We start from the raw sequence: 14,173 nt of genomic DNA on the forward strand, positions 1-14,173 counted from the left end.
CTTTCCCAGTCTTCTGCATCCGCCTGCACATCACTTTCCACAAGGCCCCCACATGCCAGTTGATGTCTCTTTGTAAGAACGTTTCTATTATTAATGACACAAACCAAACCATATCACACCATTCTTACTTCCCAACATACTGAATAAGCCCCAAAGTCCTTACACAGGCCCACAAGACCCTACAGGACAGGCCCTCGCACCCTCCGACCTGATCCTCCTCCTGTGTTTTCCCCACTGCATCTGTCTCCAGCTACACCGGCTCCTTGTCATGCCCTAGCATTCCCGACACGCACCTGCTCTCAGCTCCCCATTTGCTACTTCCTAGGCATGCAGCCCACTGCTGAGACACTGCCATGGCTGGACCCTTCCTTCACACAGGTCTTTGCTCAAGTATCACCTCCTCAGCAAAGTCCTTCTTGACCACCTTATCCAAACAGTACGCCTTCCTACAATCAGGGTCACCATCTCTGCTTTATTTTTCTTCACAATCTTATTTCCTGACAATATATTGTGTAGTTCTCCCCATCTAGCATATAAGCCACATAAGGATGGAATTTCATTCCATTTACCACTATAAGAGTCTATATCAATGCCTGGCATTCAGCAGCTGCTCAATAAATACTTGTCAAATCAGTGAATAAATAATATAGCAAGTACCATTCATCAAGCACCTAACATGTTTTAGAATTTATGCTGCACAAGGTAATCCACATAGCTCTGGCCGCAGGATCTGGGAAATACTAAGCACTAGATGTGTATGAGTTCTCTACTGTACAACCACATGCCTTTAAGGTATTTATTATTGTCAGGTTTTTGTTTTTTGAAATGGAGTCTCGCTCTGTTACCCAGGCTGGAGTACAGTTGTGCCATCTCAGCTCACTGCAACCTCCACCTCCTGGGTTCAAGGAATTTTCCTGCCTCAGCCTCCCAAGTAGCTGGGAATTACAGGCATGCACCATGCCTGGGAAATTTTTGTATTTTTAATGAAGACAGGGTTTCACCATGTTGGCCAGGCTGGTCTTGAACTCCTGACCTCAAGTGATCCACCAGCCTCAGCCTCCAAAAGTGCTGGGATTATGGGCGAGAACCACTGCACCTGGCCTGTTGTCAGTATTTTTCAGATGAGGAAAACACAGCCTCAGAGAAATTAAGGAATCTGTCCAAGGCATATAGTACAAGGTATCAGATACTGAAACTGAGTCTTTCCAATCCATAGTCCAAGCTCTTAATCCCTAGGCCCCACTGCTCTGCTCCACTATCTTCTTTCATGTGAGTCTTTCTTAAGTTCAAGTCTCTCTCTTTCTCTTCCCTCATGAGGATTCAGAGACAGTTTCCTCACGACACTGTACTGGAGACAACAAAGCACAAGCTGAATATGTAATTTACAAGGAAACCTGGGTTTTAATGCTCCCCAAGCTCACTCACCTACACCCTATGTATCTTTCCATCTTTCCTCTCTACAAGCTACCTAACCTGTTGGGCAGTCAGAAGCACTATTCTGTGTACCCTCTAATGCTCCTGGCATGGCTGCTGCCACCATCCTGAGTGTCAGTAGGAACCACTAGGCCTATAACCATGGTGTAGGTGCTGACCGAGTCAGGAGGCACATGAGCTGGCGGACCTCCTCCCGCATGGCCGCAGCCCCTCGGCGAAGATTATAATCAAAGAGCTCCCGTATAAGGCCCTGGGAGACAAGGATGTGCCTCAAGGCTGGGTTGGTGGCCAGGGCCCGAAGTAGTGTGATACAATGTTCTGTAACAGCCGAGGCACAGCCGTAGCACTTGGTGGAGGATGTGTGGCCACAGCCCAGGACAGATAAGGCACGGTACTGGCTGGCAGTGAACGTGGGCTGCACGGAGGTCCGGGATGATTTAGTGGCTGCTTCCCTCTGCTGTAGGTCGTATTCCAACAACTCTTTACGCGAAGCAAAGACTTTCTAAGAACAAAAAAGGAAACGATAATGGAAACTGGCAATTAAAATAAGAAGAGGATGTTAACTGGAAGATGAGTTTTGCTTTAGAAAAAAATTTACATGCATAATATAATTTAATCTGCTCAATAACTCAACCACTTAGATGCTTTATCTCCATTTTACAGAGAAGGAAAGTGAATCTCAGAGGAACTGGCTCATGCTCTTAACTCCCATGTAACAAAGGCAAAGGTCAGAAGCTAATACATGAGTGGCAAAGATGGCACTCCAGCAATCTGGGGTTGAGGGGGAAGGTAAACTGGATGCTCTCCTTATATGAGGTACCGCTGTCTATGGCCAGCCTCCCATCCCATGGAGATTAGGTCTGTGATGTTGTAACTGACACATGGCCCACCCTGCTTGATTGCAGTTGGTGTGCCTTGCCCTACAGCCTGCAAACACAGCACATCAGAAAAAGAGGAACAGAACCTTGGCACCAAATTTTTTAAGACCAGTAACCCCTCTACCAAGAGATGGGTTGTTAATGGCTTAAAAAAAACCCGTATCTGTGCTACCTTCCCATCACCAGTATTCTCAGTTATCTAGCATGAACTCGGCATTCTGACCAGGGCCATAAATCAAAGCCGGGGAGATGCTGTTCGGTGCAGCCATCTGCCTGCTTTTCAGCTGGACTGGGCAGGAACAACACCAAGACCTGGGCTGCTGGAGGAGAGAGCAGCAGGACTGCTTTGAAGACAATGCCAGTAACACTCGGACAAAACACACCCAAAAGCTGCTCCCCACTCTCTACCTGGATGATTTTGGAGAGTTCATCAAAAGAGTTCTTGCAGTCTCCACAGTACTCCTGAGCCAACTGCAGGATATAACGATTCACACTGGCAGAAGTGGAGCTAATGCCCCCTGCTGTTCCTGAGTCATCCTGCAACCCCAAGAGGTAAGCTGTCAGGCTTCCCACCTGAGGTGATCCCACGTAGGGGCAGTCTTCTGATCACGGCCCATGGCCTTCTCTACATGCTGCTTGCAGCACAGGATAATTACCTGTGGCTTTTCTGGAGCTGCCTCATTCACTTTGCAGAGCAGGTTCTCCAGCTGTGGCCGGTGTCCCATCAGCTGATGATACACTCGATCAGCTTTGTCCAAAAGTGTATTGATGTTGGATACAGCCTAGACAGAAATAGACAGACCTGAGAGAAGGACGACTTTCCCTGAGTAATCCTAATTGCTAACCATTTGCTAGAACATTTCCCACGGGTCAGGCATTGTGTTTCACACATTATCTCTGTTCTTCACAATAATCCTTCCTGTGAGGTGGGTATATTATTTCTAATAAAAATGCAATACATATCTGTGATATATAGTAACACAATGCTGAGAGACGTAACTTATACCAGGTTACACAAGTATGAAAAGTTTGGGTGGAATTCGAATTTCTGTCCTGACTCCAAAACTAAATGTTATTCTGTTATCCCAATAGGTGCCCCCTTTTCACTGTTCCTTAATATCTAGGAACCGCCCCCTACACACACACAAACATTATGCTGACTGGGAACTAGTGCTGGACAAGCTAATTCTGAGGGAGGGCCAGCAGCCTCAATGTGAAGCAGTCTGTGGAACAAACACAGGGCAAAGCATTCAAATCCGAAGTTATCTGTACCTGGAGATACTCTAATTTCATTACCAACCAATGCTTTTCTAAAATCCTGTGCAAACCATGTGTTCTAACACATCTTACGCCATTCTTTGCTCCCACCCAAAAGCTGGGCCCTGAAACTGGTGCTGAGATAAGAAAGGCTTGGGCTAGAAAGCAAAGCACACTGCACTGCACCAGCTCTGCCCAAAGTCCAGATCAAGGCCACCGCTCTGAGTCCAGGCCAGACCTGGCCTCACCTTCTTCCGATCTTCTTCATTTTCAATGGGATCCACTGCACAGCAAGGCTTGGCATAGAGCATGAAGTCGAAGCGGGCATATTTACAGAAGCCACAGGCATTGCAGAGGAAGGGATCCTTTTCATCATAGTTGATGGATCTGAGTAACCAAAGCGTTTGGGTGAATGAGATAACAAGGTTAGGTGGGGTGGGGATCACTCTGAGGAGATGGATTGTGCCATATCTCTATACTCTGGTAACTACTGCAGGGCCTACTGAAGGGACAATAACAAATGACTTAAGCAGCCAGGTACCAAGAAAGCAAGACCCAGAACTAAACTTCTGGACTGCCCTCCACCCTAACCCTCCACCCCTGCCACAGGACAGGCACACTCATACACACACGCACACACACACACACGTACACCCATACCCTGACTCTCTCTCTTCTTCCTCCTTCCTTTCTACCCTTGAACCCACTGTACAAACCCATAATTCTCTAAATGTTGTGAGGGAATCAGACACTGTAATTACTCACACTGACACTGTTAGAGAAAAATACAAGGGAAGTGCACAGCCCTGGCCTAGAGGACAACCGCCGACTTACCTGCATTTGTGACACTGGTATACATTCTCCCCACAGTTGCCACAGACTCCTGGGTTGGCAGGGACTGAGGCACTACAGCGTGGGCACTGAAGGGTCTCTGTGGAGGCCTGGTAGTTTTCATAGAAGTCTGCAAACTCAATCATCAGGTTGGAGGCCACAATGGGCAACGGAAGGTCAATCTTCACCTCTGTCTGCCCAGGGGTCAGCTGAACTTTCTTGGCTTTGTGCCAGCGAGCTGGCCTAGGAAAGACAGATAGCCTTGAGATTTTCTTATCTAACCCTCAGTGATAACAGTCTGATGAGACAAAGAGAAAGACTGTCCCATGTATTTTTCTAAGGCAATTAGCGGTTACTCTAAGGAAAAGAAATCTGGCATATAATAGCAAGCCAGTTTAAAAAAATTTTTCCACTGTCCTTTCTCTATAAAAAAAGAACACACAAGTGCTTTAAGCTGTTATATATGATACCTTTAGAAATTCCAGGAAAACAACAGAAGTATATAACAAGGGAAATCATGACTCCAAAAGCATGCCACACAGAAGCCTGTGAGAGGTACAACGATGATGCTTGCCGCCAAGTTCCCATCCCGACGGCAACCTTGAAAGATAAAGCTGGGCTGTTTTAGAGAGGCAAAGAACAAAACCAGGGTCTGAACCAAGTGCTAAGTAAAGTCACAAAGAGGAAAGTATATAATAATTTTGGGGCGATTACATTAACATAATGAGAGCTAATATTTACGGAGTACTTACTATGTGCTAGGCTCTGTTCTCAGCACCTGACACATACTAACTCATTTAATCCTTAAAATAAAACCCTGGACATGGGGCCCTATCTCCATTTTATAGTTACAGAAACTGAGGTTAAGCCGCTTCTCCAAGTCACAGAGCTACATAGCAGAGCTGGGATCTGAACCCAAATAGTCTACTACCAGCAGCTCCACTGACTCCACACAGCAAAAATCAAACCCACCTCCTCTGGAGGGGAATGGGCCCTCCTAATGTACAGCATCGACTTTCAGGTCACCAAGGTGAAACTGGGCTTTTCAAGGCAAGAAAAGAAAACCTCCCGAGGCAGCTTTCGTGGCCACATGATGCTGTGGTACATGAGCCTTATCTGCCTCTTGGAATAATAGCAATACTTCCATCCTGGGTGCAGAACAACTCTATAAGTCTTACTATTCAAGTAGCATCGACCTGTGTTCCCCATCCAGTAGCAATGCCTGAGAATTCAACAAAAGGTGATCTGTCTGTGTGAAAGTCAACACTGTAACACGTGTTAGTGCCTCTCGTGGCCTATACACAACATGCCCTGACTCAGTCACTGGGATACATGGGCTAGGAAGATCCACTGTCTGCAGATACAGAGGAAAGGCACCATGCAGAAACTGATGAGTGTGTGTACTAAAGACACTCCTTGAGAAATAACTTCCTGCCCTATGAGCAAGAGCATAGCTGCCTTAATCCAAGAAATGACAATTATTTCCCAATACAGAAGGTTTTACAGAAGAACGGAACTTTATATAAGAACAGTTAAACTGGGTAGGAGAAGCGTGGAGGTCCCATCACTCAGCTTCCCCTCCCTAGGTAGGCTGTTGAGGAGCTTCCACAGACCCATATGGTTCCTCTGGACTAATTTTAAAAATCTTTGTCAACATCCTCAGAACTGTTGTTTCACTTTTGTCCTGTGGTCATGAATGGAGTGGACAAGAGGATGTACTAGGCTTCTAGGGATGTGCTGCCTTACTCCATTCCAGGAACAAACGGCAGCAGCTGAGCTTGAGACTTACAGACCTGCTGCCCCTCCCAAAGCCTAAAAGCCCGTACTTGTTTTTCAACTCCACGATGGCCTGCACGGTTCGGTTGTTATAATACAGGTTGATGGTCCGCACCATCTTGGTTCGTTTCAGATCCCCAATTTTCACTGTCACTTTGCTGATGGTGTGACTGCCAATTAGCTTCACAACCTGCTGGGTGGTGGTGTACCGCGTGTCCACTTTAATGGAAGAGAGCTTGATATACTAAATACAATAGTTCAAAAAACATGGTATTAGTTCAAGACATGTATTGCCTTTTTAAAAATTCATCAATGTAACCCATTCTTCATCCACAGATGAAATTTCTATTTAATGTTTTTTAAAAAATGTTTGTATCCTGGAGGTACAATCAGAAAAAAAAAGAAAAAATTTTTCGTAGAGATGGGGGTCTCATCATCTTGCCCTGGGCTCAGGGGATCCTCCCACCTTAGCCTCCCCAAGTACTGGGATTACAGGCTTGAGCCACTTTACCCAGCCAAGTTTCTACTTAAGGTAAAAGATGTGGCAGATAAGGATTAGGAGAGGAACATCTATATGCTAATGATCAATCTCTGGAAATAAGAATCCTACTGGACTTGTAGGCCTCAGGACTGTCCATGTTATAGATGTTACTTACACAGAACGGTACTTCTGGATTATTACACACCAGGCAGGGATCACTCTCCAGGTAATAGCCGTCAAACTCCACTAAGCCAGATAAAGTGCTAAGGAAGAAACCAGTTTTAGCATGGATAAATTTTCATCTTAGGAAGCACTGTGCTTCACAAAAAAGTCATAACGAAGCCATGGCTCAATGTCCCCCAAAGTGAGCCTCACCATAGTGAGAACTCAAGGAAACAGAAATTCCAATAGGATTACAAAGTCACAGGAAAGAAATTTCAACTAACTGCCCTTAGATGTTTCCTCATCTTTGATCTATCCTTCAGAGGAACTCTAAAAATTAGTCTCAAGAGTCACAGTTAAATTTACTAAAAATCATTGAATTGTACATTTAAAATAGGTGAATACATAAATTAACTCAATAAAATTATTTTTAATTTTTTTTTAAAGAACAGTCACTACTAAACCAGAGAAATAATAAATTGTCAATTTAACCAATATCCTCTTATAAAGGTTTTGTTTTTTTAAAAAAAAAACGCAAGACATTTTTGTTAAATTTGTTTTATCTTATTTAGGCTTACACCCTTAAAACTGAAGACCTCTTTTTTTGAGATAAGGTCTCGCTCTGTCACCCAGGCTGGAGTGCAGTGGCGCGGACCACAATTCATTGCATCCAAGCCATCCTCCTGTCTCAGCCTCCCTAGTGGCTGGGACCACAGGAACACGCCTCCATGCCTGGCTCACTTTTTAAAAAATTTTTATAGAGATGAAGTCTCACTATGTGCCCAGGGTATACCGACCTTTTGACATGACTACTCACCAAACCCTGAACTCAGCAATGGCATTTTGAGTACCTTCTACATACCAGGCCCTGCGCTACATGGAAGGGATTGTAATCTCAAGTAGTCAGATTCACTCTTCTCCCAGGGGCTTGTCAATTCCTATGTAAGAGCCTATCAATATGCAAGTAACTACTGAGAATGCTGACTGAGCTTCCAACAGGTAGACAGCAAAACAAAGCTCACTTATAAATGTTGGAGTTGGGGTGATTGGTAAGAATATGGTTTTGAGTTCGCAGAATCTCCACAGCCTTCTGTGAATACTCCTTCAACTGAAACAGAATTCAGTAAAGAAACAAGTTAAAGCCCAAGAGAAAGTCTTATTGGAAAAGACTTCTGTCTTCTGTCTGCATTCTAGACAAATACTGCACTAAACATACCAGACTTCTCAGTCAGAATCACACAAAGCTGGGCCTAATTTTAATCATTTAATGGATTTATCTCCTTTAGAAGTTTCCACAGTCTTTAGTGATCGATGGTACCCTTTCCCAACCTAATGGAGGAAGATCATTTTTATTCTTAAGGAGAAGCCATAAAATGGTTGGCTAATTGCAGAAACATTTTCTGGTACATAATCAGGGCTACCAGCAAACCAAGGAGCACTTTCTTTTCCAAAGAACTTTAATAAGTTCTATCTTCTTTCCATACTTGACCTACTTCATGTATTAAGTCAAATTTGCTAGTGAATACTGTCTACATCATAGACATATTATGCTGCTTAATAAGAAATGCAAAACTAAAAAGAGATTTCCTATATGAACTCCCTGTATCTGGGTTGTTCATAATATTCTTAACTCAAGAGAAAAAAGGTAAAATATGGCAAGTTAGCCTCTCTGACCATAAAGCAAGTATTACCTTTTTCTCCGTTTGTGGCGTTTTCAGGGAGAAGTAGCCTAGCAGGTCCACAAACTGGGCAGCCTTACGACCATAGGCTGGGAGTTCTGGCCAGATGGCCCACATCAGATCTAGCAGGAGCTCCTGTTGAGATTTGCTGGAATTTCTGTAGACAGATGACAGCTCATGTTACCAAGCAGCAGAAAACCCTGAGGCACCTGTGCTTATCACTGAGGCCCTGGTATTGTTTTTGTAAATGTATCTATTTCCCCACAATTATGAGTTAAGTTTGAATGATTTGCTGCCTCTATCCATTACCCAGTATACCCCAGAGCAGCAACTGAGCTTTTATAGTTTAAAGAGTCCAGCTTGATCATTTAAAAAAACCCAAAACATAGCCTTGAGTAGAAAACAGATCCTCTCCTGCCTATGACATCAGTTTAATAGCTAAAAAGCAGACAACAATGAAGAAATCTCTAAAGCACAAGAGGATTCAGGCTGGCGTAACTAACAATTCTGTGCCTGTATGTAACCGAAAACCAAAACGGAACTGCATTATGCACCCTGGCCTCAGACCCTTGCAGGTCTGCCAAACCAAGCCCTGGGCCCACCTGTAGATGTGCAGCGTCAGGCAGTGGGCCTGCCAGCGCACTGAGGAAGAATTGGACTCTAACAGGAAGCAACGCAGGAACTGGATCAGGGTTTCCTTATCAGCAAATTTGTTCAGCTGGTTCACCAGAGCTGTGCACAGCTGGTCCTCCTGGCTGCCAGAGCTTTCACCTGCAAGATTAAAACAGGACTGAGGGCTGAAGAGTAGGAAGAAGTCCTCTAGAATCCTAAGGCCTGGGCTACCAAATGGAGAGACAGGAAATTTCTAAAAGTTTCTGTTGAAAGCTGATATTCTGCAAAACAATTTTTAGTTGTTTACTGGGTGACAAATAGGTAAGCCCCAAATGAGACGTATGTGCAGCACTGGTGATGCAGTGGTGAGCACAACTGCCCTCAGATGAGACATACGATAATGTCACTGAAAACCACAAAGTGTTATGTAAGCTGACACTGAACAAATACAGTGACACCACAGGAGGAATTTCCTTTCAAGAGCTTGCAATAGGCCTGCACAAAGATGTCTGATTATTAACTGGAGGAATGTGAACCACCACCACTGCTCTCAACCCTGATCACCTATCTGAGGTCTCCAAGGACCATAGAAAACGGTGCAGCTGATGGTGAGGGTCAGCTAAGAGAGCTAGCATTCACTGAGCATTTACCAATGGACTAAGTATCATTTCACATAACTCTGATGGGAGCTCCATAGAGCAGATGTTATTATTTCACAGAATAAGAAATCTCGGCCTACTAAAAATGTTCAGTGCACTATTACTGTCACTTGGCATGAGAAATCGTGCTGTTTAAGGTGTCACTTCAGTATAATTGAAAATGAGACCCAAGGTAGACACTAGGTAAAACTATTTGGGTTTTAGGTACCCTGTAAATCAGGATTAAAAGACCTTTTACAACAGAACAAATCATGTGATCCAAGAGAGATTTATGCACATCACTGTGGTCACAATTACAAGAGGGTGACACTTACCGTCTTTCTCCTTTTCTTTTTCTTCTTTCTTGCTCTTTTTAGTGGAAGACTTGGACTGTGCTGTGGCTTGTCCGGAACTGGCAGCCACAGGGGCTGAGGAGGAAGAAGCACTGGAGGATCCCGCAGAGGCTGCCAGTGCAGCGAGCACTTTGCTACCGCACAGAGCACAGGAGAGTAGCTGCAGCAGCACTGGGGACACGCCCTCGTCCACAAGGAAACTGACTTGGAGGAGGAAGTACAGGACGGCTGCAAGCAGAGGAGACAGTGGCTCAGCTCTGAGAAGACCTCAACCAGACTCACAAGAACCAAAGCAACGTCTCCAGACAGCTGAGACTGCCTGCTCTCACCAGCTTGCTTTTCCATGTTCTTTCTGCTGAACATTGTGAAGAAGTTATACTTTCTGTGGAAATCTCTGAAAAGCATTATAACTACCCACCAACCAGAGCCCCTGCTCCTTTAAATAAAGGGTTCTCTAGACTCCACCTACTCCTCTTTGGCTTTACTGCCACTACCTGGTGGTCAGAGTATCCCACTTTGTGCTATCATAGCACCTCAAACTTTGACTATCAGCCCTTATCACTCTTTCATGTTTTTACTTGTCGTCTTTGCTAGGCAGAGTTCTGTCTAGTCTATGTATCTTGTTCATAACTGTATCTCCAGCATCCAGTCTGTGCTTGGCATATAGTAGGCCTTAACAGTTCCTGAATAACAGCAATCAAAAGGAGCAGCATTGCTTACAGTCGTCTTTAATGCAGAATTTCTGCCAGTTGATGGTTCGCTGGGCAGCAATCTCTGCACAGGCTTTCAGGTGCTCCATCTGAAATAGGAACCAACCAGGGAAAATGAGTAACTCCACCACGTAGCCTGGGCAAGCACCACACCTGCTAGCTGACGCCATCACCCTGGCTTTGGGCTGCAAGCTGAACATGGTCTTCTGAGCAAGGCAGGTGCTTGCTGGGATGTCTGGTGAACCTGGGACCAAGGCTCACACACTGCTGCAAGCACTGCAGCTCTTACTGAACCTGCCTTTGTTCTACCCGCCACTCCCCATGGAGGGCCCTCTGTTTTCAGGGAACCTTCAGACTACTCAATAAGGCAACAGCAAAAGCTAGACCATGACCTAAGAAAGTACAAGCCAGTTTACTTTTCTTGATATAAACACAATAGCAAGGACACAAGACAGCTGGATTAAAGATGTTCTTTCTAGCCTGTTCACATACAAAATACTCAGTTTACTCCCCTAAGTCCAAACAGTTTCTCTTTAGGCAGTAATACATTTTCCTAGTCGAACCTTCACTATTTCTTTAGTATTTAAAAGAAAAAACCAGAGTTGCACAAAGAGTCAATCCTGTCCAGAATATAAGCAAATGGCACTGATAAGCCCAAGCCACACCCCTCACAGTGGAGGAACTGCTGCCAGGTGGGACAAGAGTGCTGAGGGGGACATCCGAGACCCTGAAGCCAACTACACGATACAGCACCCAGGTAGGGGTTACCCTCATCTCAACCCTCTAACTATGCTACTGTCAACATAGTTAAAAGTCCTGTGTTATTACCTCCACCCCTATTACCTACTTGGCAAAGTCTCATCACATGCCCCCTCCCTACCCTACTAGGTCCCAACCCTCGTACCAGGCTGATGAGTGTGTCATATTGCAAGGCGGAGCCTGAGCTGGCTGTAACCACACTTGCCCGGAGGAATATCCCCTGCTCTTCCAGCAGCTTCTTGATCCCACGCACGTGAGAGTCCAGGGTGTGTAAATCCCGGAGCTGGCGGTACTTCTCTTTGGATCCACAGATGAAAAGAAGAAGTTTGCGGACTTGACGCCGCACAAATGGAGTCTGCTGGATCATTAGGTACTTGAGGAGACAACACAAAGAGTAAATGACTCTGGGACTGCATCTATATCAACTGTGGCTCTCACACCCTAGGTTTTAATAAACTGTTACTAAAAGTTGGGGAGAGGCTGGGTACAGTGGCTCACAGGTGTAATCCTAGCACTTTGGAAGGCCAAGGCGAGCTGATCACTTGAGGTCAGGATTCCAAGACCAGCCTGGCCAACATGGTGAGACCCCATCTCTACTAAAAACACAAAAATTAGCTGGGCGTGGTAGCACATGTTTGTAATCCCAATTAGTAGGGAGGCTGAGGCAGGAGAACTGCTTGAATCCAGGGAGCGGAGGTCACAGTGAGCCAAGATCATGCCATTGCACTCCAGCCTGGGCCGACAGAGCGAGACTCCATCTCAAAAAAAAGAAAAGCTGGAGAGAAACACAAACCAAGCTATTTCCTCTTCACCAAACCAACCTCTCTTGAACTTAAGTATCTTTTCATGGGACCAGGAGAAAGCAAGAGAGAGAAAGAAATTAAAGAAGAAAATATCAATATTAATGCATCTCTTCCTTGTGCACTTAGGAATCTATAGGGCAGCTGGCCTCTATGTCAGCCCACCCAAAGGGAAACTATCAAGAAAAAAACCATTCCAAATCTCTTTTTCAGGTAAAAGAACTAAAGAAAAAATTGGGTTGGTACAACTATGCAACTGGAAATCCTCATCTGAGGTTTGCTAACAGATTATTCTTCCCAGAGTGAATCTATCTCAGGCTTGCTGTGCTGGTTACTAAGGTTATTACACTATTGTTTCTCAGTTCCCAAACCCCCCATCACCGAATCTGCCCAGTGATGCCCAGGCTAGGATTATGCCAAGTGCACTGCTTCTTTGCCAGCTGGCTCCCTCTCAAGTTCTGCCAAGAGGGAGGGAGGCTGGCAGCAGGAGGAAGAAGGGGCTTGCTTCTTCCCATCTGCCTGCAGTCCTAGCAACAGCCCTACACCCTGACAGCCACAATGAGTTCTAATCATCAGACTCTCTCACTCCTCCCAGAATCAGCTACATCCCATCCCTGCAGAGCACCAGCTTCCTGATAGCTGCTTCGGGTGGTTACTAACCCTATGTTACCTCAATGTTTCCTTTCTTGTTGTCCAACAGCATTTACCCAATTTCCCATATTGAAATTTCTCTGTTAAGATAACTAGTATAGATTGTTTTCCTGACAGAACCTCAATTATTAAACTTGCTGGTTATCAGCACACATGGGGGAGTTCAATACACAGAATCACAAGGTAAAGTATGTCTTGTTTGATACACATCTCCCACAGTTCTACCACACAGCATATTCCAAGACCTAGAAGGGTGAAAGGGACTCTGCAAGGGGAAATACCAAGTGAGGATGAGGAAGAAACGGGCCCACAGAGGCAAATGCATATGTGTCCTCAGCCCAACAAGCATGCAGCTTGGACCTTCACTTACCTCGGAGAGAAAGTAAAACCATGAATGGTCAAAGACAGGAGGAGGGATTCGAGAATTGGTGTCAGCGATCTTTTTGATTTGGTAGGGAAGCCTCAGTACCATTTCTGTTAGAAGCTGAGTATAGGCCTCAAACACATCAGCAGCATGACCCTGGGAAAGGAAAATTTGCGTTGAGAACCTGTGACGGTCGATTTTCCAGGACCACAATTAGGAAAAAGGCTGGCTCACTGGTCACTAGACATACTACATGTTAGAGGTGGTAAAGTGTGCCTTTCAGAGCTGGAACCAAGACTGACTGACAGTTTATTCTACAAACCCAGAAGACCTGTCTTCTGGGGGCAATTTAATTACATGCAAAGGTTACAGTGGAGGCAGACCTCACTGTTCCTAAAAGTCTTAATATTTCACTCTGTGGTTTTTGACATTGGGTTGATTATATTCTGCTTAAAGATGAGTACTAGAAAGGCCAAAATAATTGGAAAAAAAAAATGGTAGTAAGGATCTCTGACTTCTATGAGATGCATTCTATTCCCTAGAACCAAAATTTCCCATCATAACAGAAATTGTTAAATAAACTAAGGCAGGCAAATCACTAAACTCAGTCAAGATTCCTGGCTTCACATAACACAAAAAGGCAGGGGTAAATGAGAGATTTGTGGACAGTGGAAACAACAGCTATCCTGCAAGCTGTGTGGTAAAAGAATCTGTAAGAGTTTGAGGGCACAGTGTGTCTCATATATTCAATTCCCAGTTATTCACTGTCTCTGAATCAAGCACTGGAG

The 14,173-nt window shown here is 44.8% G+C and overlaps 1 protein-coding gene across 50 annotated transcripts in view; it reads right to left on the reverse strand.

Annotated features, from left to right (window-relative positions):
- UBR4 (ubiquitin protein ligase E3 component n-recognin 4) overlaps positions 1 to 14,173 on the reverse strand; it is a 135,351-nt gene that overhangs the window by 37,147 nt on the left and 84,031 nt on the right. For all 50 annotated transcript variants that reach the window (XM_078330570.1, XM_078330560.1, XM_078330554.1 and 47 more), the window contains 14 exons: positions 13,392 to 13,541; positions 11,716 to 11,943; positions 10,822 to 10,900; positions 10,084 to 10,329; positions 9,101 to 9,269; positions 8,511 to 8,655; positions 7,842 to 7,927; positions 6,833 to 6,920; positions 6,227 to 6,420; positions 4,404 to 4,643; positions 3,818 to 3,956; positions 2,969 to 3,094; positions 2,721 to 2,849; positions 1,593 to 1,936 (listed from right to left, as the gene is read on the reverse strand). In XM_078330570.1, the coding sequence (XP_078186696.1) occupies positions 1,593 to 1,936; positions 2,721 to 2,849; positions 2,969 to 3,094; positions 3,818 to 3,956; positions 4,404 to 4,643; positions 6,227 to 6,420; positions 6,833 to 6,920; positions 7,842 to 7,927; positions 8,511 to 8,655; positions 9,101 to 9,269; positions 10,084 to 10,329; positions 10,822 to 10,900; positions 11,716 to 11,943; positions 13,392 to 13,541 (2,363 nt within the window). The remainder of the gene's footprint in view (positions 1 to 1,592; positions 1,937 to 2,720; positions 2,850 to 2,968; positions 3,095 to 3,817; positions 3,957 to 4,403; positions 4,644 to 6,226; positions 6,421 to 6,832; positions 6,921 to 7,841; positions 7,928 to 8,510; positions 8,656 to 9,100; positions 9,270 to 10,083; positions 10,330 to 10,821; positions 10,901 to 11,715; positions 11,944 to 13,391; positions 13,542 to 14,173) is intronic.

The sequence above is a fragment of the Callithrix jacchus genome, chromosome 7 (assembly GCF_049354715.1).
Source record: "Callithrix jacchus isolate 240 chromosome 7, calJac240_pri, whole genome shotgun sequence".
In the NCBI taxonomy this organism is placed as follows: domain Eukaryota; kingdom Metazoa; phylum Chordata; class Mammalia; order Primates; family Cebidae; genus Callithrix; species Callithrix jacchus.